This window comes from Mercurialis annua, linkage group LG5, assembly GCF_937616625.2.
Source record: "Mercurialis annua linkage group LG5, ddMerAnnu1.2, whole genome shotgun sequence".
In the NCBI taxonomy this organism is placed as follows: domain Eukaryota; kingdom Viridiplantae; phylum Streptophyta; class Magnoliopsida; order Malpighiales; family Euphorbiaceae; genus Mercurialis; species Mercurialis annua.
In genome coordinates, this window is record NC_065574.1 from 3,011,913 (window position 1) to 3,037,539 (window position 25,627).

Sequence of the window (25,627 nt, forward strand, 5' to 3'; positions counted from 1 at the left end):
AGTGACTTTAATATTATTAATTTTAAATATTTGTATATATATAATATTTAATAAGTTAATATTACAAAAAATATTAATGACTATTTCTATTTTTAAGATATTTTTAATAAAAAATTTATAAGGTTAATATGGGAATAAAGTTGCAAATAATTCAATTCCAGAATTTATCCCAAATATAAATATATGAAATTTATGTCAATTCTAAATTTTGTATTCTTTCATTTCAAACGATATAATTCATTTGTAATTGATTTTTATATAAAATTTATTTATAAATGAATTTTAATTCACAATTGGAATTATTCCAAAGGGGCCGTAATCTACTTTCTTTTTGAAAGTAAAATTATAGTCTACTTTATTATTCATTTAGACTAACCTCTTTTCTACTTTTCATGATAAATTATCCAAGTTTTAAACTTACATACAAATACTAGAAATTATGAAATCCTAATCTGCAATTTAAATAAAAAAATATTAGACAATTTTTTTAATTTTTATAATAATAACTAAATTGTATTTTTTGTTGCAATAATAGTCAAATTGGTGGCCAAATTCTTGTTTTCAATTAAGATATTAGGCTACTATTACTTTTTAATAAATAATAATATATTAAAAGTTATAAAAAGTGGCAAAAAATTCAAAAAAGTTTACATAAAAAATGCAATTTGGCTATCATTACAATAAAAAAAAAATACAACTTGCCTATTATTATAAAAATTAAAAATTTAATTTAAGTTGCAACAAGTTATAAAAATTTAGTTTTTTTTCACGATCATGTTTTTTTTTTAAAAATTTGAATTCCGCAGCGCTTAGTGACCTGAGTATTGAGAAATTTTCTCCTTTCAATAAACTGAACTTAATATTGCATCATATAACAACATCATGACACGCTATAAATAAATCACACTGAATAAATTAATTCACTCCACGAAACTTGATTAAGCACAAAATCTATAAATTACATAATTGGCCAAGTCAAAAACTAAACTTTACATCACTATATTATTCTTGTTAGCGATTGTTGGAATTTGTTACTCATCCAGTTGTGTGATATCTCTATCCACTGTGACTATGTCCAAAGCTGTTTATGGGGTTAAAAAGTTTAAATTAATGTAGTACTGTAATTAAGGTGTATTATGAGGGTTTATTGTAAATATTTGATATAACTCTTCTGTAACTCTCACTCTAACAAATATAATGAACATTCTTCTGTAACTCTCACTCTAACTATATTTAATAAAAAAATAAAAATAAAACAAATTTATAAATGATAAAAATGTTAAAATATATTTTAGTTATGAATTGTTGAATTAATTAATACGAATCTATTGTGTTTAATATTACATATTCAAATTTTCGACTAAATTGAACAAGTCTATTTACAATATATTGTAACAAAAATTAATGTATGTTTAATTATGAAATTTATAATAAATAAATAAAAAACTAAAATAAAATAGAGTTACTCTATTTTTATATATCTTCAAAATAATATTCTATTTTAAAATATACTATAATAGAATTACTTTATATATAGAGTAAAAACATAAAGTACACGATAATAGAGTTGTATATAGAATACTAATTTGCACACCAAATTGACAATTTAGTGTGCTATTGAAGATGATCTTAGGTAAAGTGTGCTTGTTCACGCTTCAAAACAGTCGGTATCCGCGTATGTGATATATTAAAGAATAACGTTAACTATAGTTGGAGTCTCATGTAACGATTTAAACTTTTGGGCGAAACAATTATTAGATAATTCTGACGGTATAATTTGGGAGGAGATGGCATTATATAACATATGTATATTGTCCTAATTTCTAAACAAAACAAAAAAGAATGGTGTTCCGCTTGCTTTTCTTGATCAAATTTCTTATTGTATTGTCTCTTACAGTAATTTTGATTCATGGGCAAGACCAAACAGGTTCGGTTTCGTACTCCCTATCTTATAATCATGTCACTTTCTATTAACTTCACTATAATATATAAGATATCTAATACATAGACATTTCGGTTCTGTCTCAGGTTTCATCAGCCTTGATTGCGGCTTACCAGAGAAAACCAACTATACAGATGAAGACACAGGATTAAACTATATTTCCGATGCATCGTTCGTCGAAACAGGCATCAGTAAGATTGTTTTACGTGAAATCGCCTTTCGTCGGCCCTTAGAGCATGTTAGAAGCTTTCCTGACGGTGTTAGAAACTGTTACAATGTGGAAGTTGTAAAAGACACAAAGTATTTGATCAGGGCTGTTTTCTTGTACGGAAATTATGACGGTTTAACTAAGATACCAGAATTTGATCTGTATATTGGACCTAATAAGTGGGTAAATCTGGAAATGGACGACACAACTTCGATTTTTAGAGAGGAGTTAATTCATGTTCCGAAGTTTAACCTCGTAAGTGTTTGTCTCGTAAAAACCGGATCGGGGACACCTTTCATATCAGCATTAGAGATAAGGCCTCTGGATAAAGGATTGTACACCACTGTATCTGGATCTCTGTCACTCTGGAATCGAAGAAATATCGGCTCAGCAACCGATGAAATTGTCAGGTGATCCACCAAATATTTTAGGGACTAAAAATGCTTATTGGTAAAATAAAGTCAAAATTTAAGTACAAAAAAGAAACAAATTAAAGTTTAGTATCTAAATTGCAAAAAAAAAAAATAAGAGTTTAGGTACTTCTAGAATTAATTACCTAAATTTATCAAGTATGTCTAATTTAAAGTATTTAATTTAAGGCCAAATGATAAAAAAGTCCAAATCTTTTAATTTTATCCAATTTGTTCTGAAATGCATGATTTCGTCTCAATTATATCCAACTACACAATTTTTCTCATGTGTCGCTGATGTGTGGCAATGCCACATTAGCGCCACGTAGGCGCCACACGAGTAAAATTACATAATTGGACATAATTGAGACGAAATCATGTGTTTCCGGACAAATTGGATAAAATTGAAAGATTTGTACTTTTATGAAATTTGTATAAAAGGTTTGACTTTTTTTTATTATTTGGCCTTAGTTTAAACTGTAGCAAAAATCCGCTCAATTGATCATTTGTTTTATTATTTTAATATGATTTTTTTTATCTTGTATGTTAATCATTAGCAATGGACTTCTCTTTTGGAAGAAAAAAAAACTTTTGTTTTATTCACATGGCAGCCAAGGACTGTCTTTTTTATTAATTCAATCCGATAAATCTATCAACAATATACAACCATTTAAATGACTCTCATATGAACAAAATCAGACTGAATAATTCAGTTGTACATATAATTAAAATAAATTCTTTAAATTAGACTATAATTGATAAAAAAAATATAAATTTTGATTATATTAATAAAATTAACGAACATTTGTTTAATCAAAATACTTATGCGATTTTAATAGTACATTCTAGCTTTTACTATTCTAACAAGCTGATGCCTCAGGTTTCCTGATGATGTGTTCGATCGTGTTTGGTATTCCTATAATTTGGACGGAGCAACGAACATAACTACCAATGAAACCATCGAATTCGATAACTTGTTCAGGCCACCATCAACTGTCATGACCAGTGCTTCCATCCCTACCAACAAGAGTGCACCCTTGGAACTCTCTTTAGGAACTTATGGTAATATCTACCAATTTTATGTTTACTTGCACTTTGCTGAAATTGTAAAGCTTGAACCGAACCAAACCCGCATTTTCAACATTTCTTTGGGTGAGGAAAACTGGTACGGACCTCTTACACCTACATACTTAACTTCGACGACTATCCATAATGTAGAGTACCCCTTGGATCAAGGAGACTACGACTTCTCCTTGTTTAAAACTGGAAATTCAAACCAGCCACCTCTCCTCAACGCCTATGAAACTTACGTCCTTGTTGACCTCTCACAATTGCAAACACATCAAGACGACGGTATATATATATATATTCTTAGGGTAATTACGAAATAAATTATGAATTTTTATAATTTTAATATGAACTTTCAATTTTGGCAGTTTGCAGTTCGTGATGTAAATTTTCAAAATTAAAAGTTCATGTTGAAATTACAAAACATGGTCAATTGATTCTCGGATGCTCAAATTATTGCATCGAACTTTAATTCGTTTCATTTTGTTTTTTTAACTTTGGTCACTAACTTTACTTTATTTCAACGGGAAAAAGCATACGTGACAACCAGATTTTATATCCTTTTTGCCTAAATTTGCCATATATGCATAATCAACTTCCAGTTGAAATGAAACTATACATTTGTGACAAGTTTTTCGTGAAAATACAAGTAGAAAATTATTGCCATGTGGCAAAATACGGCTGAAATGTATGCATTTTGCCCAAAAATCCTTTGAAACAAATTAAATTTTTATAATCAAAATGAAACGAATCAAAATTCTGTTACCAAAATGCAATAATCAACAGTTCGGATACCTCCAGAACCAATTACACTTCAAAACACAATGGAATTCTTGATTTGTTTTTGCAATTCACCCTATATTCTTTACCTTTTAATCTATGCATTATATATAATACTAAACTTATGTAAAATTTTGAATTGTGAAAGTTGATGCTATCCTGAAAATCAAGTCAACAAATAAAATATCAAGAAACTGGCAAGGAGATCCTTGTGCTCCACAGGATTATATATGGCAAGGTGTTAATTGCACCTACAGTAATACCAGCTCACCACCTGTGATCATATCTTTGTAAGTTTAGCAAATTATCTTCTGGTTTAAAATTCAAATTTAGCTTCTAATTAATCTTACTGATCATGTAAAATTGTTTAGAGACTTGTCCTCCAGTGAATTGACAGGGGAGATACCTTCTGATATATTCAATTTGAAATCGCTAGAAACTCTGTAAGTATTCTAATTGTATGTGCATGCGGATGTGTGTTTATAAATGAATTTAATTCGGAATCAAATTGCGTAATTCCAGGGATTTATCTAACAACAATTTAACTGGATCAGTGCCATATTTTCTCACTAAATTGCCCTTGAAATCCCTGTAAGTAAAATTTGTTTCTGTTCTGTTTTGTCCACTTATTTTCATGGTTTTTACTTTTATGTGCAGAAACTAGTTTTTGTTTCGAATAATTATACAAGGCAACTGTTGCGCCATGTCATTCATTTGTGCAACAAACCAATAATGCGTTAACCATGTGTAAATATTTAATGATAAAAAAAATAAATGATAAATAAAGATTCCATATCGCAAATGCTTATTGGCTTGTTGTAAAATCCAAGCCGTGCTTGCATTTTTCATCGCACAGGGCTTTAATAGATTCCTTCCATATTTCATAAAGGAGCCGAATGAAACCAAAGTTACCTATCAAAGCAACTAAAAAAATTATGGAAATTTATTATGACGTGGCACATCCGTTGTGTGGGATAAACACTGTTTGTTTCTCTGTTCTGTATTTGTTTCCCGGTTTTGACATTCTTATGCAGGAACTTGGCAGGAAACAGTCTAATAGGTACAATTCCAGCAGATCTCTGGGATAAATCGCAACGAGGTTTACTGTTGCTGAAGTATGGTTTACAAGAACGCAATACATTGTTAATGATGAAAAATATTCATTGCTGAAGTATGGTTTATTTTTAACTTTTTTATAAAATACAGAATCGACGGAAATCCAAATCTCTGTATATCAAATTCCTGCAACAAAAAAAAGAAAAAAATGAATGTTACAGTTCCTGTTGCAGCCGCCATTGCTGGAGTTATCATTTTAGTTGGCCTGGCAATGATTTTATGGAGGCTGAAACGAAAGAAGAAGCAAGTTGAATGTAAGTCCCTATAACGAATAAACACTTAAATTCGATTACAACAAAGAGATTGATAAGATTATATAAATGTTATCTAATTGGAAACTACAACAAAACTTGGAGTAGCTGAGCCAAGGAAGATAGAAGCTGAAACGAGGAGAGAAGTACTCGAGTTGAAAAAACGACAATTCACAATTTCTGAGGTCGAGCAGATGACAAATGATTTTCAGAGGATCCTTGGCAGAGGAGGATTTGGAACAGTTTATCATGGTTACTTAGATAATCTTGAAGTTGCAGTGAAGATGCTGTCTCCATCCTCTGTTCAAGGGTATAAGGAGTTCCAGGCTGAGGTATATATCACATACATAAACATGAAATTTAGAAATAATAATACTATAGTTGGAGACGCATCTAAATAGTTTGAACTTTTGAATTGATTAGCATCAGAGTCTTATTTAGGCTTCCAATCTAATGGACGTCTGGGTGACGGATGTATTAGAGATAACAAAGTCGTAGTTGGAGTCTTACTGAAAAGTTTACACATTGAAATCGCATTTTCTCTATATCTTTATATATAGGTTAATCTTCTTTTGAGAGTTCATCATAAGAACCTGACGTCCCTTGTCGGATATTGCGAGGAAGGGAACAACATGGCGCTAATATATGAGTACATGTCTAATGGAAATCTAAGAGATCATCTATTAGGTTTGAATCTAGCCTATCTATTTGATTTATTCTTCCTTCAAAGTGATGATCAACATGGCACAAATTCATCAGCTTATGTTTTTTCATGGATGCAGATGGCAGAACAAAAGTTTTCAGTTGGGAGGGTAGACTTCAGATAGCCCTTGAGTCAGCACAAGGTTGTCAAGCTTCCATGTATCCGACGCATCGAACAACTCTAGTAGTGACACTAATTTGGTATTTAATGTTTGGAATTGTAGGATTGGAGTATCTTCATAATGGCTGCAAACCACCAATTATACACAGAGACGTGAAGACTACAAACATTTTATTGAGCAATAACTTCCAAGCAAAACTGGCTGATTTTGGCCTGTCGAGAACATGTCCAGTCGAAGGTGGCTCTCATGTGTCAACCGCAGTTGCTGGCACTCCTGGCTACCTTGATCTTGAGTAAGAATCTGAATCACCAAATTCAAACATCATATATATACACCACAATATATTTGATCAAACCATTCTATCTTTATTGCAATATAAAGCAGTTAATAAAATATGTTTTATGATCTTGGATTGAATTGTAGGTACTACGGAAGCAGCTGGTTAACGGAGAAAAGCGATGTGTTTAGCTTTGGAGTAGTTCTGTTAGAGATAATCACAAGCAGAGAAGTAATTTCAAGAACTCGAGAAAAGGCACATCTAAGTGAATGGGTTAGCTCAATGGTGAAAAATGGAGACATTCTAGGTGTTGTCGATTCAAGATTAGGCGAACAGTTCGACGTTGATTCAGTGCAGAAAGTGGTTGAATTAGCGATGGTTTGTGTATCCGCAACTTCGGCAGATAGGCCAACTATGACTCAAGTAGTCATAAAATTGAATGAATGTTTAGCAATAGAGGTTGCAAGAACAAGGGATGGATATAGCTCTCAATCCAAATCTTCTGTTGAATTGATGACTATGCCTACGCATAGCGGACTAACTCCGCTAGTTCCAAGATAGGTTTTTTGGTGCGGGTGTGTATGCGAAATTGGAGTTTTCTGAAGGAAATGGATAAAAATAAAAATAATGGCAGTTCCGTAATTCAGCTGAAGCTTGAAGTATGTGATTTAGGCGATTTTCGTCGCTTTTGGGCAATTTAATCGTTTAGACTTTCAAAATTGCAATTTGTACTTCTAATTAATTATGCTTATTTTTAATTATTTTCGTTGGGGTTTCCTTTTACATTCAGAGTAGGGTTTCATTAATTTTGGTATTTATATGTATGTTTAAGACTTTGATAAGCAGTTTTTGAATGTTAAAGAACGACCTTTGGTTTTATTTTTTAATTTCAGAATTAATTTGAATCAATGATTCTAATTCTTAGAATTCATTACAATCAATAGGTTTTCAAAGCTACTAATCTAACATTAATTTTTGAGCAAATTATTTTCAGATCCCTAAATATGCCACAGTTCACATTTTCGTAACCCTTATTTGAAAATCAAAAAAAATATGATCTTTCATTTTCAATTCCATTAACGTTTTAATTCTTCCGTTCAATTTTGGTGTTAATCAACTAAGTCAAAAGACATAATTAAAAAATATTAAAGTTTAATTTAGTCCTTTTACAAAATTTAATAACTTAATGACTTTAATGTAATCTTTATAATATTCATTAAAGTTTTGTTTAGTTTTAAAATGTAATTAAATTAAAAAATTTAAAAAACTAAAAAAAATTAAACAAATTCAATTGGATTTATTAAATCATTAAATTTCATACTTTTTATTTATATTTGTATCAAAAATAAGTTTAAACTTAATTAAAATTTTATATTTTTTAGTTAAGTTCTTTGACTTAGTTGACTAACACCAAAAATAAATAAAAGGACTAAAATGTCAACGGAAATAAATTTGAAAGGCCATATAGTTAATTTTCAAACAAGGGGGCGAAACTATGAATTATAACACATGTGGGGTACATGAGAGTAATTTACTATATTTATTATAGCTCGATTAGATAAAGAATCTCGACGAGCCTTTATTACACCTCGAGCTTGCTTGTCTTTCTTTATTAAGGTTTGACAAAAACATTTCACATCGTCGAGAAATACCTATTTTTTGAACATATGTTAATCTGGAAGGTCATCATCTCGTTGAGATTCTTTATCTTATCAAGTTGTTTTTTAAACAGTTTAAGTTCAGTCTTCGGCTCAAGTTTTTAATTTTTAGGTTCTTTTTACTGTTATTTTTGGTAGCGAGAAAGTGATGTATACGCTAAAATGATATCAATCTAATTAAGATGTTCATGTGTGCGTTTTTTTGATTTCTCGCCTCCAAAATTTTATTTTAAAAAAGAAACAAGGATAGTATGTAATATAGTGTAATAACTTGAATACTTAAAGCAATATTTTAATAATGGATGTTCAGATATTTCCCCTTAAATTTCCCAAGTAACATCTATCTGCCCCTTCCAATAAATTGACCTTATTATTGCATCGTATAACAATATCATTACAAGTATTCAAAAATAAATAAATCATTGCAGAACATAAATTATATCACTGTATACGAAACTTGATTAAGCACAAAACCATATATTATTATAGATAATTGGCCAAGTAAACTAATGTTTGCATCACTATATCATTCTGACCGTATATTATAATTTATGAGGAGATAACATTATATAATGGTAAACTGATTTATAAATCCAGTTAAAAAAACTGATTTATATATCCACATCTTTAACTAAAATGACAATATATTTTTACTAATAATTTATGACAATTTAATCCATTAATTTTATAAGTTGTTATATTCAATCCTCAATTTTAATTTAACTTTTATAGTTGACGATTTAGTTTTAATTTCATGAATGATTATTTTACACGATTAATCTTTATTTTAGGTAAGAAAGAATTATGGAGTTATGGTAAATTTAAATTGAAGATTATATGTCCGATGGGGTCGATATAATTGTCGCAAATTATAAAATTGATGGATTAGATTGTTATAAATATTTTTAAGGATATATTTATTATTTTGGTCAAATATATATGGATATATAAAATTATTTTGCCTTGTGTAATCTACGCATTCTCCCAATTTCCAAGAAAAAAAGAAAGAATGGTGTTCTGCCTGCTCCTTTTGATCAAGTTTCTTTGTGTCTTAACTCTTACAGTCCTGATTCATGGGCAAGATCAATCAGGTTTCGTATTCCGTATTTTATTATCAGTTTTTGTTTCTTCAATTTCAGATATCTAACAATACATTTCGGCATTTCTCTTCTGTCTCAGGATTCATCAGCCTTGATTGCGGCTTACCCGAAAAAACCAGTTATAGCGATGAAATAACAGGCTTAAATTATATATCGGATGCATCATTCATCGAAACAGGCATCAGTACGAGTGTTTCATCTGAAATCAGAGTCTTTTTTAAACAGTTACAGTATGTCAGAAGCTTTCCTGACGGAGTCAGAAACTGTTACAATGTGGAAGTTATCAAAGACAGAAAGTATTTGATCAGAGCTGTTTTCTTGTATGGAAATTATGACGGTTTAAATAAGCTACCGGCGTTTGATCTGTATATAGGACCGAATAAATGGGATGATATTCAAATCGCCAACATAACCACTCGTTACAGCAAGGAAATAATACATGTTCCGAATTTGAACCGTATAAGTGTTTGTCTTGTCAAAATTGGACCCTGGACACCTTTCATATCAGCTTTAGAGATAAGACCTCTGCAGAATGGATCGTACACCACCGTTTCTGGATCTCTGTCACTCTTCAATCGGTTAGATGTCGGCTCATTAACCGGTCAAGCTGTCAGGTTAGAGATAATAAAAACCACTGTTAAGTCTCCATCTTATTTGAACCTTTATTTTTGAATTAATGTTTCAACTTATTTTTTTTTTGATAGTTATATATCAACTTATTAATAATATATTAAACATGTACTTTTAGTTGTTTTCTGATCACCTGTGCGCTAAAAAGATAAAAATAAATACTCGTATTTGTTTAATTATCGTCATATTGACAAAGTTGTATTATAAATTTTAACTTGTGTTATAATTTGGCCACGAATAGAACCTTTTAAGTCGTATCATAAATGGATTGACCCGTTTATACTATATAAATGTTTAACCTCAATTTGTTCACGTGAATCGGTTATTTGAAGATTTTAACATTTAAGCCTTTTTTGTGTTCTAACAAGCTGACTACTCAGGTTCCCCGACGATGAATACGATCGTCTATGGTTTCCGTTGAATTTTGAGAAAGGGAAGATTATAAATACCACAGAGACCATTAAGACAGGTCTTGATATCAAGTTCGAGCCACCATCGACAGTAATGAGCACTGCTAACGTACCTATAAACGAGAGTGAACCGTTGGAATTCTATATAGAAACTGGGGGTAACAGCTACGAATTTTATGTTTATATGCACTTTGCTGAAATTTTAAGGCTTGAAGCGAACCAATCCCGAAATTTCAACATTTCTGTGGATCGAAAAATGTGGTATGGACCTGTTATACCTCAATACTTGTCTGCAGTCACTATATATAGTGAAAATCCCCTGCCTCAAGGAAAATATTCCTTCTCCCTCTTTAAAATCGGAAATTCAAACCTACCGCCACTCATCAATGGGATCGAAGTTTTCGGTGTTGTTGACCTTTCACAACCGCAGACCGATGAAGATGATGGTACATATTTTTATTTCTTTTTCTGAAAGTTAGCATGTATTACCAGAAATATAGGTAATTAATTCTCAGAACACCTGAATTATCGCAATATTTTATTTGACGACTAAATTTTGATTCGTTTCATTTTTGTTACTAAACTTTAATTTCGTTTCAGAAAATGTATTCTGTTCCCTATGTGTTTTGCTTATGTTTGCCATGAGACAATAACCTTTTGCTTATTTGTGACTGAAAGATTGTCAAATTATACATACATGGCAAGTTTTTATTCAAAAACAAGCAAAATCTGGCTGCCACATATGCATTTTTGGACAGAAAACATCCCGTTGAAATGAAATTAAAATTTAATAACCGAACCAAAATGAAATAAGACAATAGTTTGAGTATCCTGAGAATCAATGACCTAAAAATAATAAACTTGCTCAAAAAGTCGATCTATCGCAGTTGACGCTATCATGAAAATCAAGTCAACCTATAAAATTACGAGAAACTGGCAGGGAGATCCATGTGCCCCACAGGATTATGTATGGCAAGGTCTTAATTGCACCAACACTAGTACTCATTCATCAGTCATCACATCTTTGTAAGTTTCGCTTATCACTTTGTTTTTAAAAACTTTTTATTGTTACTAATTATGAAAAATTCAATTAGGGACTTATCCTCCAGTGAATTGACTGGAGAAATACCTTCTGATATATCAGGTCTGAAATCGCTAGCATCTCTGTAAGTATTCTAATCGCATATGAATAAATAAATTTGCAAAACAAACGAATAATAAATTTAGGTTCGATTTAAATTGTAATTTCAGGGATTTATCAAACAATAGTTTAACGGGATATGTGCCGGGTTCTCTCTCTAAATTGCCCTTGAAATCCCTGTAAGTAACTTGATGGTGAAACAAACAGTGAAATTTGTTTCTGTTTTGTTTAGTCCTTTTTTAATGGTTTAAAAATTTTGTGCAGGAACTTGGCAGGAAACAATCTGACAGGAAAAATTCCAGCAGTCCTCCGGGATAAATGGCAACGAGGTTTACTGGTTCTAAAGTATGGTTGACAAGAACACAATCCCATAAAATCAAAAATTCAAATTCTTATTTATTTATTTATTCATTTATTTTTATATAAAAAAAATAGTACCAGTGGAAATCCAGAACTCTGTGAATCAGATTCTTGCAACAAAAAAAAGAAAAAGAAGAACGTCACAATTCCTGTTGCTGCCTCTATCGCTGGATCTCTTATTATTATAGTTGGCATGGCAATGATTTTATGGAAGGTTAAAAGAAACAAGCAGCAAGCTGTATGTAAGTTCTATTATGTACAAATACTTCATTCAATTAATACAAAAAGATAAATAAGACTAAAGAGGTGTTAATTAATTGAAACTTATAATAAAACTTCAAGTAGTTGTCGGGCCGAGGAACATAGAAGGTGAAACCGGGAGAGAAGACCTGGAGTTGAAAAAACGACGGTTCACAGTTTCCGAGGTCCAGCAGATGACCAATGATTTTCGGAGGATTATTGGAAGAGGAGGATTTGGAACAGTTTATCATGGTTACTTGGATGATCTCGAAGTCGCGGTGAAGGTGTTGTCTCTATCCTCTATTCAAGGGTATAGAGAGTTCCAAGCAGAGGTTAAACTTCTTTTGAGAGTTCATCATAAGAACCTGACGTCCCTCGTCGGATACTGCTACGAACAGAGCTACATGGTACTTATATATGAGTATATGGCTAACGGAAATCTAAGAGATCGCCTATTAGGTTTGATTCTAGCAGTTCTATTTGATTTATTCTTCTTGATATATGTTTATGATATTCAGAGTAGTGACGCAATTTCTTTCATTGCAAGCAATATAATCAAGATTTCAATTCAAGAAGAATTATTTAATAAACTTATTTTCCTCGATGCAGATGGAAGCACAAAAGTCTTGAGTTGGGAGGGGAGACTCCAGATAGCCCTTGAGGCAGCACAAGGTTCTCTAGTCTTCCATTTCACATACCATTAATCGTTTGTGTTCTAATTAATCGACTCGTAGTGAAGTTTTGCACTTGAATTTCAGAATCTAAGGAGAATTTAGTACCTATTGAGCAGCTCTAGTGACATATAATTTGTACTTAATGCTCTCCAGATAACATATGTCGTTCATTGAATTATAGGATTGGAGTATCTTCATAATGGTTGCAAGCCGCCAATTATACATAGGGACGTTAAGAGCACAAACATTTTATTGAACAACAACTTTCAAGCAAAATTGGCTGATTTTGGGCTTTCGAGAGCATTTCCGGTCGAAGGTGGCTCTCATGTGTCTACCACAGTTGCCGGCACTCCTGGCTACCTTGATCCTGAGTAAGAATCTGAATCGCAAAATCCTAATCATATAAACCAAATTATTTCTCATCAACCCACTCTAATTTATTGCCATTTCAATCAAATAAGTTTGGTGATCTGGGATTGAATTGTAGGTACTATGTGAGCAACTGGTTAACAGAGAAAAGCGATGTGTTTAGCTTCGGAGTTGTTCTGTTAGAAATAATCACAAGTAAACCTGTAATTTCAAGAACCCGAGAAAAGGTTCATCTAATTGATTGTGTTAGCTCAATGGTTGAACATGGAGACGTTCTTGGTGTTGTTGATCCAAGATTAGGCGAACAATTCAACGTTAACTCACTGTGGAAAGTTGTTGAACTAGCAATGACTTGTGTATCTGCAACTTCTGCAGAAAGGCCAACTATGACTCGAGTAGTTATAGATCTGAATGAATGTTTAGCAGCAGAGGTGGAAAGAACAAGGGACGCAGATAGCTCACAATCCAAATGTTCTGCTGAATTCATGACTCTGGCTATGCATAGCGGACAAACTCCACTTGCAAGATGAAAAATTATTACCTGCAACAATGTGTCACGTCATTTTACAACACATCTTTTACATTACAAATATACTAGTGTCATGTTTTGGGCATATGCAGACTGCTAAATAAATAAAAAGCATTATGTCCAAAAAAAAAGTAAAATTTATCGATATTAGTTGTAATAAACACATGTTGTATGAAATAATTACTCTCGCAAGATAGTCTTTTCATTTTCCATTTACCTTTAGACAAAAATAATTTACTTATATTGAGGAAACATTCTTGGCTAGACCCGTTTAATGGAAGATCCGGTCTATGCAAGAAATTTATTTGTATTAAATAAATATTGTGTGTTGGTACATTATATTTGCGTTCTACTTATGTTTATGTTATTCGTTTGATAGTTTAATTAAATTCCAATTAGTTAGCTAAGCGACCTAACACTAATATTTTTGTTTTAATTAGTCAAATGACAAGAGAAGATTGTGATGGTACAAAATCATATTACAGAGCTCATTGACTTGGAATTAAAGGTTCCTTTTCTAGAAAGTCAACTTCGTTTTGTAGTTTGGATTATAAAATAATTGATTAGAGAAAAATAAATATGCTTCGGGTGATTTAAATTTGACAAATACAAGTAATTAATTTAGTCTCGACTCTTGACAATTTTTTTTTTTTTTTGAGAAGGACTCTTGATCATTAAGTATTAAGAGAACACTAGTCTAAAGCAGATGTTATATACACAACTAGTTCGTAAAAAAAGTATACATTTATTTGCATTTATTCTGGACAGCATAAATGGACATACATAGAATGTGTATTGTTCAATTTTTTAATTTTAAATAATATCACTGATATTTATTTTGTACACTTCAAATTATTTATTTTTCAATAAATTATATATCACTTTATAATTTCATCCGCTCTATACAATTATTTTGAAAGGCCAAGTTGTTGATCTTTTACTTTTGGAGGAGCCAAACCAATAAAAAAATGGAAATTCTACGGGAAAGTTTTAAGATATATTTTTATCTGTCCTTGTTAGCTATCAATGTTTCTGTCCTGTCCTCACTTCTCATATATTTTCTTATTTCAGGGGTCTATTTGTGTCGTTTACTAAAAACTTTTTATCAATCGGCTAGTTTATTTGGCAGTTCAGATCAAGAGAGGTCTCACTTCTATATATATTGTCCGAGCAAGAAGAAAATTCCTGACAGAAATGGATATCATCTTATCTCGATTCGTTTCCGTATATTTCTGTGTTTTAACATTGGCAATTTCTATTCATGGCCAGGACCAATCAGGTTCATAAACCCTAGTTTTGCATATCTGGTTGTTAGCAATTGATTTTCCGAGTATACAAACTATCGCCTTATTTATTTTAGTAATTCAATGTCATTTTAATTATCACTGATTAATTTCATTTCAATATGTAACAGTCGATTGTTATTTGAAAACTTATCGCGTGTCCATAACTTAGCCTAAAAACTTTAAGCTAAAATAAAATTATATATAAATGTGTGACAAGTTTTTAAGTGGAAATTAACAAAAATCAATATCCACATATGCATTTCTTACCGGAAAAGCTTCTATTGAAATAAAATTAAAGTTTAACCATCAAAATGCAACAAATCAAAATTGGTTATAAAAATTAATGATATACGGCGATAATTTAGATACCCAGAGAATCAATTATCCTGAATTTGCTATCTAAAACTGCTGTCCTCTGTTTTTCTCAGGTTTTATTAGCCTAGACTGTGGCTTACCAGCAAACACTAGCTATTCTGATGAAGCAACAACGCTCGATTTTATTTCCGATGAACCATTCATTGAAACCGGCATAAGTAAGAGCATAACTCCTGAATCCGGCGCAAATAACATTTTCCGGCCTCTATGGTACGTCAGAAGCTTTCCTCAGGGCAACAGACATTGTTACAATATCACCCTGACTAAATACAATACTGAATATTTAATTAGAACTACTTTCATGTACGGAAATTATGACGGTCTAAATCAGAAACCTTCGTTCGATCTGTATTTAGGACCTAATAAATGGGTCACTGTACAAATACTGAATGGATCTTTTCCGCAAAGAAAGGAGATCATACATCGTCCCAAATCAAAGTACATACATGTCTGTCTTGTAAATACAAACTCAGGAACACCTTTCATATCTGCGTTGGAATTAAGGCCTCTACCACATGGAATTTATGTATCCGAGTATGGATCGCTGGCACTCTTCGAACGGGATGATGTCGGTTCATCAACTAATAGTACAGTAAGGTAATCTAGCTTTTTTTAGACTAGTTTCGCATTACGTGCTATGCACGTGGCTCGTAACGTAACCCGTCAAATTATAATAACCATAATTAAATAATTTTTATAAAAGTAAATATAATATATTCGGTTATTGAATCTTTTTTCCATACTGAATTTATTCTTCTTTTGGTTTTATAATAACCATAATTAAATAATTAACTTAATTTTATTAATAATATCTTTAAAAATAATAAAATAGAAATTTAAATAATATTTTTTTGACCAAATATAATATTTTAATTTTATAGTTCAATCAAACTAAAAAATAGGTATTCCTACTAATTTGGAGACAATTTAGTTATTTTATACATACTAAAAACTAAATTGGAGATAATTTAGCTACCTATTCTAATTAGGACTTTAATTACAATAGTGATTAATTAATTAACTAATTAGTTAATGATTATAAAACCTTTATTTAGTAGTAAACTGAAAAGGACTATTCAGTAAATTTGCATGTCCCCCCTCCATCCGTGCTTTTATATACTAGCGTTTCGCCACGTGCTACGCACGTGAGCGGCATTTACGTGACCCGTTATATTTATTAAATATTAACTAAATGAATTAAAATTGTAGCACGTGAGTGATTTTATATGTTCCGTTATATATATTAAATATAATATTTTAGTTCTTAATAAATTATCATGAATATTATTAAGATGCTTTATTTTTATATGATATTAAATATATATTAAATATGATTTTTTAATTTTTAATTATAGCATATGGATGATGTTATATGACCCGTTATATATGTAAATTAATTAAATATAAAAATTACATCTTAAATTTTTTGAATTTATACTTTCATTTTGATATAATTTTTCAGAAATTTGTCTAGTATAGTTAATTTTTTCTATTAAATTTAGATTCTTAATTAATTATTCTTATTGAGATCATTTTATATTGACTCTAATATTGTAATTTTATTTAAAATAGCATTTTATAATTAATTATTTTTTCTGATACAAATAAAACTCTTATACTTCTATTTGTTTATTTATTGTTTCCATTGCAATTAAACTTCCATTTATAAAATCTATCACTGCAAAAATTAGAATTATTAATGTTTTATTAAGTATCAGTGAAGTTTCTTATATGCTATAAAGCATGATGTCAATTAAGATTGCTATGGACACATTTGAGCTATTAAGCCGGACTACCGTAATTTTGCCAGTTCCCCCCTTCCCACATATAAGATAATTAATAGATAGTATAGATATAGATAATTTTGAGGAAATTTTACCCAGACCGGTTCATCATTTATGCATAGACCAAAAATGTTAGAAAAGAAAAGGTTAAAAAACAAATATATATAAATATATTAGATTTTTGTAACATTTAATTAATTAGGCCAGTGAATCTTCGAAGGACCCGGCCTAGATTAGCATTCTTTGATGATTTTAATTTACCTTCTGACTTCTGAATGAAAGTTATTTTTTGTCTCCAATTACCACTTTGCTGTAAAATTTAAGTCAAATGGCGGAAAAAAATCAAACTTTTACGACTTGTTTTAATTTAAACCAAACCTTTTAATCTTTATAATAATAGTCAAATCACATTTTTTTTGTTACAATAATAACGAAATTGATGGCCAAACTTGTTGTTTTCAATTAGGATATTAGGCTATTATTTATTGATGAATAATAATATATTAAAATTTACAAGAACGGCAAAAAATTCAAAAAAACATTATATAGAAAGGGGAATTTGACTATTATTGCAACGAAAAAAAATACAATTTGACTATTATTACAAAAATTAAAATTTTTGGTTTAAATTGCAACAAGTCTTAAAAGTTTTGCTTTTTTTCACTATTAGACCTAATATTTATAAGCAAAATGAATTGGTGTTCCATAACTTTAACTGCTTTAAAAGATTTATTTTAAAGTAATTCAACTGTCTAGTTTGTTAAATTTATGAATTTAGACAGTTATATCTAGAACGTGTTTTATTCGATGTGGATTGCTTACATGGAATTATTTGATAAAAAAGATAAAGACAAATTGACGGATTAGACTGTTTAATTTTTTAGAGATTTATTTGTCTAAATAATCAAAATTATAGGGATATTAATGTTCTGTCAAACGAATGCCTCAGGTATCCAGATGATGTCTACGATCGTCGTTGGGCTCCGGTGCATTTTATCGATTGGACGGATCAAACTACCAATCAAACTATCGATTTCGGAAATAGTAATAACTACGAGCTGCCGTCAACTGTTATGAAAAGTGCAGGCATACCAAGAAACAGCAGTAGTCCCATGGAAATAACCTTGTCACCTGAGGACACTACTTTGAAATTTTACGTATATTTTCACTTTGCAGAAATTGTAAAACTTGAGGCAAATCAGTCCCGTGAATTCAACATTTCATTGAATGGAAAATTCTGGTATGGACCTATTACTCCTCATTATTTATATTCGACCACAATTTTCAGCGGATATGCAATATTTGGGGGAAATTATGATTTTCAACTCTTTAAAGTTGGTGGTTCAACACTGCCACCTCTTCTCAATGCAATGGAAGTTTTTTATTTAGTTGAACTTCCACTCTCAGAAACAAATCAAGCAGATGGTACGTATACTACATAATCTATAAGTATTTATTAATAATATATATCTTCTATGAATTAGAATAGAGCAAATTACTTTAAAGTCCCTCACATCTGTCATAATTTACACTTTGATCCCTCTTATTTGAAAATCAAACAATTTGGTCCCTCACTTTTGATTCTGCCAACAATTTAGTCTCTCCATGTATTTATAGTGTTAGTCAACAAGTTAAAGGATTTAGGGGTAAATTAATTTCAAAGTTGAAAGGCAAAATTGTAGACAAAAATAACAGTGGGGGGCCAAATCGTTTTTTTAAATTAATTTTGTTTTTTGATTTAATCTTTTGACTCGGTTGACTAACACCAAAAATAGACGGAAGGACTAAATCGTTGGCAAAAAAAAAAGCGAGAGACCAAATCGTTTGATTTTTAAACGAGAGAAATCAAATTGTGAATTATGACATATGTGAGAGACTTCAAAGTGATTTTCTTATTATTATACTATATCTAGTTAGACTTAGAATCAAATAATATCATGAAAGCTTTGAATTTCAATAAGAACTTTTATTCTTACAATTCGAAACACAAATTTTTATTTTGGTAAAATGATTTTAATTAGACTTAATAGCAAAATAAATTCAAACCTTTGCAGTTGGTTTTAATTTCAAAATTTTTATTTTTTTTTATCATAATGTCCTAATTTTAATATTTCGTTGTAATTTTAGTCAATTTTTTTAATCAATTTAATTTTTTCACTCATTTCACCTCAATACAATACATAGTTGTTTTATTTGGCTTTTCGGATCATTTTTAACTTCAAATTCGTTTTTTTTTTGTTCCACCACGAAAAAAATTAGAGAATTTAGAATTATATTTGAATGTTATATTGGATTTTTTTTAATATTAGAAGTTAAATTTTCAAAAATGAGTTTTCTTATTTACGGAGTTAAGTTATAAATTCAACTAAAAATTAAAACAATTAAATTGATTAAAAAGAATTGACTTACAATAAAATAATGAAATCACAATATTAATATAAAAATTAAAAGCTTTAGGTAAAATAGTAGCAGCTAGCAAAAGTTTGAATTATTCATAACTAATTGATAGAAATATCTTTAAAGAAATAATTCTGACAGTTTGGTTCGTCAATTTTGTGAGTCCTGACAATTATATTTAAAAAACAAATAAAAAGATGGAAAGTCTAATTTATAAAAATAAGATAATTCAATGTCTTATGTTATAATAAAATATAAATTCTTATAAGATTAGATAGATAATTTCTTAGATTTTTTTTTAATTATGGATAAAATTTATCATAAAATAAGTTAAGAGACTAAGACATTTTTTTATTTTTACCAATTAGACCCTTCATATATTTTATTTACTGATCGAAAATATAATTATTACAAATCATTAAATTAATGGACCGGACAGATAAAATTATTTTTAGGAATATTTGTGTTTATGTGGTCATAATTATGAATAAATGAAATCATTTTCCCTTAAAAATAATACACAATTCAAATCATCAAGGCTATTGTTTTTTTTTTTTTGATAATTGGGGAGGGGGGAGCGCTTGTGGGAGGATTTGAACCCACGACCTTGACATTTGCTGCCCAGCGCTTATACCATTTGAGCTACAGCTCGTTGGTATCAAGGCTATTGTTGAATTGTATTGTAAGATGGTTTTTGGAATTCACATCAAAACCGATTTATCAAATTTAATAGGTCATTCGAATTTCAAAAAAAATAAGTCGTGTTTTAAATTGTAAAAATGAAAAAATTACGTTTAAATTGCAAAATGTTATAGTTCACTTATATTTTTATTTTTCACTTAACTATTTTATTAACATGGTTGTTTATTTTAGGATTTAGCAATGTAGAATTTAAATTACTTAAAATCTTAATTTGTATATGTACGTATGATAGTTGATGCTCTGATTAAAATCAAGTCAACATATAAAATAACAAGAAACTGGCAAGGAGATCCATGTGCTCCTCAAGATTATGTATGGGAAGGTCTTAACTGCGACTACAATCATACTGATTCACCTCTGATCATATCTTTGTAAGATAATATTACATTTTAGCATTTTATTTTCAATTACTTTTAACTTAAGTATCGCGGACACTTCGTTTAATCAATGTTTTCCATTTCAAAAACTTGTCGGAAATTTGGCGTTTTGGACATAAAATTTCACTTAAATTTCCAGTTCTCCATATCTGTGTCCTGATGCATAACTTTTAACTATTTATCTCCTTAAATTTTGTTAATATTTATGATAATTGACTTAGGAACTTGTCCTCGAGTGGATTGACCGGGGAGATACCTTCTGTTCTTGCAAATCTGAATTCACTTGAATCCTTGTAAGTGAGCTTAATCTCAAATTAGACCATAAATATTCTGCATGATTGATATGAAGAAAAAAAAAATTAATTCCATTTTTGTTTTATTGTATTTCCAGGGATTTATCAAACAATAGCTTAATTGGAAACATTCCTGATATTCTCTCTCGGTTAAAATCTTTGAAACTTCTGTAAGTAACCTACTTGTGGTTACGTATAACATATAATCAATTTTCTCCTCAAAGAGATAAACAACTTGATTTTACTACATGAAAAAATTAAGTTATCTATCCACAGCTATAATTTTAAATTTTTTCTCAGTTTGATTTATAAATTGTTTAGTATTTGCCATATAATATCCACAACTCAGTAAGAGTTTACATGGCGCAATATTGTAAATCCACGTTTACAAAATTTATCTTATTTGGCATGTACTACGTCGCAACTAGGGCTGTGTAAAAACCGAACCAAACCGAACCGTTTCACCGAACGGAACCGAAATTACAATTACAGTTCGGTTTTTTGGTCACTATGGTTTGGTTCGGTTTGTAATTAGGTAAAAGTTTGGTGTTCGGTTTTCGGTTCGGTTTGGGCATTTTAAAATCCGAAAAACCGAAAAACCGAAAAATCGAACAATTAAAATAAAAAATAAAAAAAATATATAAATATATTTAAATTTATATTTTTTGGTTTTAATATTTTAATTATAGTTGATATATAAGTTAATAAATTTCATATAACATATAATTATGCTAATAAATATATAAAAATATTTATTAAATACTTATTATTTAATATTAGAATTTATTTTATGATAAAAAAAATTAAAAAATGAAGAAAGTAAAAAATTTTGGTTTTTCACCGAACCGAACCGAACCAAACAGAACTTTTCGGTTCGGTTTGGTGTAAGCCAAAATTAAAATTCGGTCCGGTTCGGTTTGGGATTTTTACCAAACTTCGGTGTTCGGTTTGTTCGGTTCGGTGACCGAACCGACCAAACTAACCGAACGCACAGCCTTGTAGATTTGTTAATGCTTATGGATATATTCGGTAACACTCAAAAAAATGAGGGACCAAACTGGCAAAATTTTAAAATTATAGTATATTTGACAAACAAGCTATAATTGTTGGTAGGTAAATTCATATTTCCTTTTCTACTTAATGCTTATGCAGAAACTTGGCAGGAAACATGCTCACAGGTAAAATTCCTGACGATCTCCTCAAAAAATTGCAAAGCGGTAAATTATTGCTAAGGTCAGGCTTTATTCATAAATGTATACACATGCAAGCTGACCTAGATTTCTTATCATTTTCACAAATTTTAACTTATTTACGTTGTGATCTTCTCATCACCAATCGCAGTGTCGACGGAAATCCAGAGCTTTGTGCATCATTTCCTTGCAAGAAAATTAACAACAACAAGAAGAAAACGAATAACTTTATCGTTCCCGTGGTGGCGTCCGTTGCAGCAGTACTATCTGTATTAGTAATAGTATGGTGTCTTAAAGGAAGAAGAAAGCAGAAAGGTAAATGCTCTATTTAAATATAACAAAAAAAACTGAGTTCATGTGTAAATAGTTATTTAGAAAGTTGAGGTATGAAAGTGACAAAAATATAAATGTTCATGGGTGTAATCATATATTAGACCAAATTTCATTTTTAATCAACTATAAATGTATATGAGCTCCTTAAATTTAGTAGCAGGTAAGGTAGAAGCTGAAGCCAAGGGAATACATGAACCTCTGCAGACGAAAAACAGACGATTCGCTTACTCTGAAATCCTGAAAATTACTAATAATTTTGAGAAAGTTATTGGTAGAGGTGGATTTGGAATAGTTTATCATGGTTACATAGAGGATACCGAAACAGAAGTAGCAGTGAAAATGGTCTCTACATCTTCCGTACAGGGTTACAAGGAATTCGAGGCAGAGGTATACATATTGTTTTCCCTTGAAGTTATTAAAATCTTTGTACCCCCCGTGACTTTTAGATATTACTTTCTCCGTTCCATTTTATTTGTCACAGGTTAAATTACTTTTGAAAGTTTATCACAAGAATTTGACTTCTCTTGTTGGATACTGCGATGAAGGCGAAAACTTGGTTCTTATTTATGAATACATGGCTAATGGCAACCTAAGACAACAACTTTCAGGTTATCATCTTATAGAATTTGTATTCATTCTGGGGTTTGATTTATAATTAAATCTGAAAGTAAATTGGAATCCTGAATGTTTTGGGTAATTGATTCCAGGAGTACACAAACTTTTGAATTAATTTAATTTGGTGGTTAAATATTAATTAGTTTCTTTTGTTATGACGAAATTTGATTTTATTTCAACAAGAATTATTTTTGGTTACCAAACTTTGATATATTTTCAATTTTTTTTCATATCGGTGACTAAAAATCCTTCTTGGTGAAATAAAATTAAAATATGATAACCAAAAAGAAGAAAAATTAAAGTTTGGTGCATGACTAAAATGAAAGTTTAGGTACCTCGGGATCAATTATCCGATTTTTTTTCCCTTCAACTTGTTTTAAAACTCAGATTTCTGTGTGATTAATGCAGGCGACCATTCAAATATCTTAAGCTGGGAGGGGAGACTGCAAATAGCCCTTGAAGCAGCACAAGGTTGCAATAAGATTTTAGGGAAAATTACTACCACCTGATATTATTGAAATTTATAGCTTTTTCCCAAAATTTAAAATATTCACTGTTTCATCCTTAATATTTTAGCTATATTTAACTCAAACTTCTACAAAAAAGATTTTAGTTATCTCATACCAAAAAATCAAGAAATTATTAAATTTATAAAAAGTAGGTTGCAATAAGAGCTATTTTTCCTTTAAATTTTACTATTCCTTTTGAAAAAAAAAACCTTCAGCTTGTAGGAATTAGTTGTAAATAAATTGAGCTTAAATTTGATTGGAATGCAGGGTTGGAATATCTTCATAATGGTTGCAAGCCACCAATTGTGCACAGGGATGTGAAGACTTCGAACATTTTGTTGAACAATAATTTGCAGGCAAAACTTGCTGACTTTGGTCTCTCTAGGTTTTTTCCTGTTGAAGGTGGCTCTCATGTGTCCACAGTTGTTGCCGGAACTCCTGGTTATCTTGATCCTGAGTAAGTACTTTTTGTTCGCGTAAAATCTCGCTGGTGAGACTTCAGTCGTAATTTTATTACTTTTATTACACTTTCACATTTATGTTAGTGTGGTCTAATTGATAAAGGACACAAATTTTTGGAATTAAAAATGGGACGCAAAAATTTAAACACAATTACAATAAATCTTTCAAATTGGGGCATAATAGTAGAAAGTAAAAACTTTAGTTGCAAATTTGCAATTGATAGAAAAAAACATAAAAATTTGGATTATAGAACATTTTAATATAGAGCAAAGGGTTATTTCAGTTTCTGAATTTATGTGTCATGGTCAATTAACTCTTACTTGGTTCGGCAAAAAAAAACTCTTACTTGGCCATCTAAATCAGTTACAGACAATACTGTCTATTTTTTGATCAACTACTTCCGAAATTGTACAAAATAAATAAATTTAGGGACCATTAGAGATTAGTCCATCTAAAATAAAAAGTATTTTCCTTAATTGACGTAAATAGAAAGTATTGTTAATGTTATACGTTCTTAATTGATTAAAAATGGCTACGTATGAGTTAGTTAACCACCGTGCACAAGTTCAGGGACTGCGTTAACCTTTTATTCTTTTAATATATAAACTCTCATTATACCGTATTATCAAATAGTTTTGAATCCAAAAGTTTAAATTGCCAGCTGATAATCTAATTCTTTCTAACATTTTTGAATCACATGTACTATTTAACAAACTGGCTAACGGAAAAGAGCGACGTATACGGCTTCGGAATTGTTATTTTAGAGATAATTACAGGGAAATGCGCGATTATTCAAACTCGTGACGAGAACACTCATATAAGCCAATGGGTTAAACTAATGCTTGAAAGAGGAGATATGAAGAACATTGTGGATCCAAAATTATGTGGAGAATTTGACGTTAATTCTGCATGGAAAGTTGTGGAATTAGCAATGGCTTGTGTTTCTGAAACTTCTGCTCAAAGGCCAAGCATGAGCCGAGTGGTGACTGAACTTAATGAGAGCTTACTAATGCAAATGGCGAAATGAAGAGCTTTCAAATGATATTAGCGTTAGACAACAATTGGTTAGATCGTGAGATCGATTCCTTCTACAAACACTCCCTCTTTTTTTGATTACCAAAAAAAAAAAAATTGGTTTGGGTCATATCTAATTGTCAATTGAAAACGATGAATGATCCAATTGGTATATATAAAAATAATAAAATGTATTTGAAATAATAATTAATAAATTCATAATTATAACATAATTGATAAAAGTATCTTTAGATAATAATTTTAACTGTTAATTTTATAAATTTTGATAGTTATATTCAAACA

The 25,627-nt window shown here is 30.3% G+C and overlaps 3 protein-coding genes across 3 annotated transcripts; all 3 read left to right on the forward strand.

Moving 5' to 3' along the window:
- The first annotated feature begins 1,735 nt into the window (after positions 1-1,735).
- Positions 1,736-7,641, forward strand: LOC126680590 (LRR receptor-like serine/threonine-protein kinase IOS1). Its single transcript, XM_050375742.2, has 13 exons — positions 1,736-1,927; positions 2,029-2,560; positions 3,441-3,913; positions 4,557-4,698; positions 4,780-4,851; positions 4,931-4,999; positions 5,443-5,523; positions 5,615-5,778; positions 5,884-6,107; positions 6,336-6,462; positions 6,558-6,620; positions 6,702-6,891; positions 7,023-7,641. The coding sequence occupies exons 1-13, from the start codon at positions 1,843-1,845 to the stop codon at positions 7,435-7,437; spliced, it is 2,637 nt and encodes an 878-aa protein (XP_050231699.1). The 5' UTR covers positions 1,736-1,842; the 3' UTR covers positions 7,438-7,641.
- Positions 7,642-9,528: 1,887 nt separating this feature from the next.
- On the forward strand, positions 9,529-14,321 carry LOC126680589 (LRR receptor-like serine/threonine-protein kinase IOS1). The gene is made up of 12 exons (XM_050375741.2): positions 9,529-9,625; positions 9,714-10,248; positions 10,645-11,120; positions 11,562-11,700; positions 11,769-11,840; positions 11,926-11,994; positions 12,080-12,160; positions 12,251-12,417; positions 12,521-12,874; positions 13,025-13,087; positions 13,271-13,460; positions 13,577-14,321. Exons 1-12 carry the CDS (start codon positions 9,544-9,546, stop codon positions 13,986-13,988), a joined length of 2,640 nt encoding a protein of 879 aa, XP_050231698.1. The 5' UTR covers positions 9,529-9,543; the 3' UTR covers positions 13,989-14,321.
- A 788-nt stretch (positions 14,322-15,109) lies between these two features.
- Positions 15,110-25,406, forward strand: LOC126680591 (LRR receptor-like serine/threonine-protein kinase IOS1). Its single transcript, XM_056105742.1, has 13 exons — positions 15,110-15,266; positions 15,702-16,245; positions 18,349-18,857; positions 20,764-20,902; positions 21,130-21,201; positions 21,300-21,371; positions 22,354-22,434; positions 22,543-22,713; positions 22,865-23,111; positions 23,206-23,332; positions 23,748-23,810; positions 24,116-24,305; positions 25,010-25,406. Exons 1-13 carry the CDS (start codon positions 15,182-15,184, stop codon positions 25,335-25,337), a joined length of 2,628 nt encoding a protein of 875 aa, XP_055961717.1. The 5' UTR covers positions 15,110-15,181; the 3' UTR covers positions 25,338-25,406.
- Positions 25,407-25,627: the final 221 nt, after the last annotated feature.

Excerpts from the sequence above, each read along its gene's own strand:
- LOC126680590 (XM_050375742.2), top strand. The coding sequence starts at position 1,843 with ATGGTGTTCCGCTTGCTTTTCTTGATCAAATTTCTTATTGTATTGTCT. Across the intron at positions 2,561-3,440 it reads GCAACCGATGAAATTGTCAG|GTTTCCTGATGATGTGTTCG; the intron begins GTGATCCACCAA and ends CTGATGCCTCAG. Across the intron at positions 6,108-6,335 it reads ATAAGGAGTTCCAGGCTGAG|GTTAATCTTCTTTTGAGAGT; the intron begins GTATATATCACA and ends CTTTATATATAG.
- LOC126680589 (XM_050375741.2), top strand. The coding sequence starts at position 9,544 with ATGGTGTTCTGCCTGCTCCTTTTGATCAAGTTTCTTTGTGTCTTAACT. Across the intron at positions 11,701-11,768 it reads TCATCAGTCATCACATCTTT|GGACTTATCCTCCAGTGAAT; the intron begins GTAAGTTTCGCT and ends AAATTCAATTAG. Across the intron at positions 11,841-11,925 it reads CTGAAATCGCTAGCATCTCT|GGATTTATCAAACAATAGTT; the intron begins GTAAGTATTCTA and ends TTGTAATTTCAG.
- LOC126680591 (XM_056105742.1), top strand. The coding sequence starts at position 15,182 with ATGGATATCATCTTATCTCGATTCGTTTCCGTATATTTCTGTGTTTTA. Across the intron at positions 22,435-22,542 it reads AGCGGTAAATTATTGCTAAG|TGTCGACGGAAATCCAGAGC; the intron begins GTCAGGCTTTAT and ends CACCAATCGCAG. Across the intron at positions 23,811-24,115 it reads AGCCCTTGAAGCAGCACAAG|GGTTGGAATATCTTCATAAT; the intron begins GTTGCAATAAGA and ends ATTGGAATGCAG.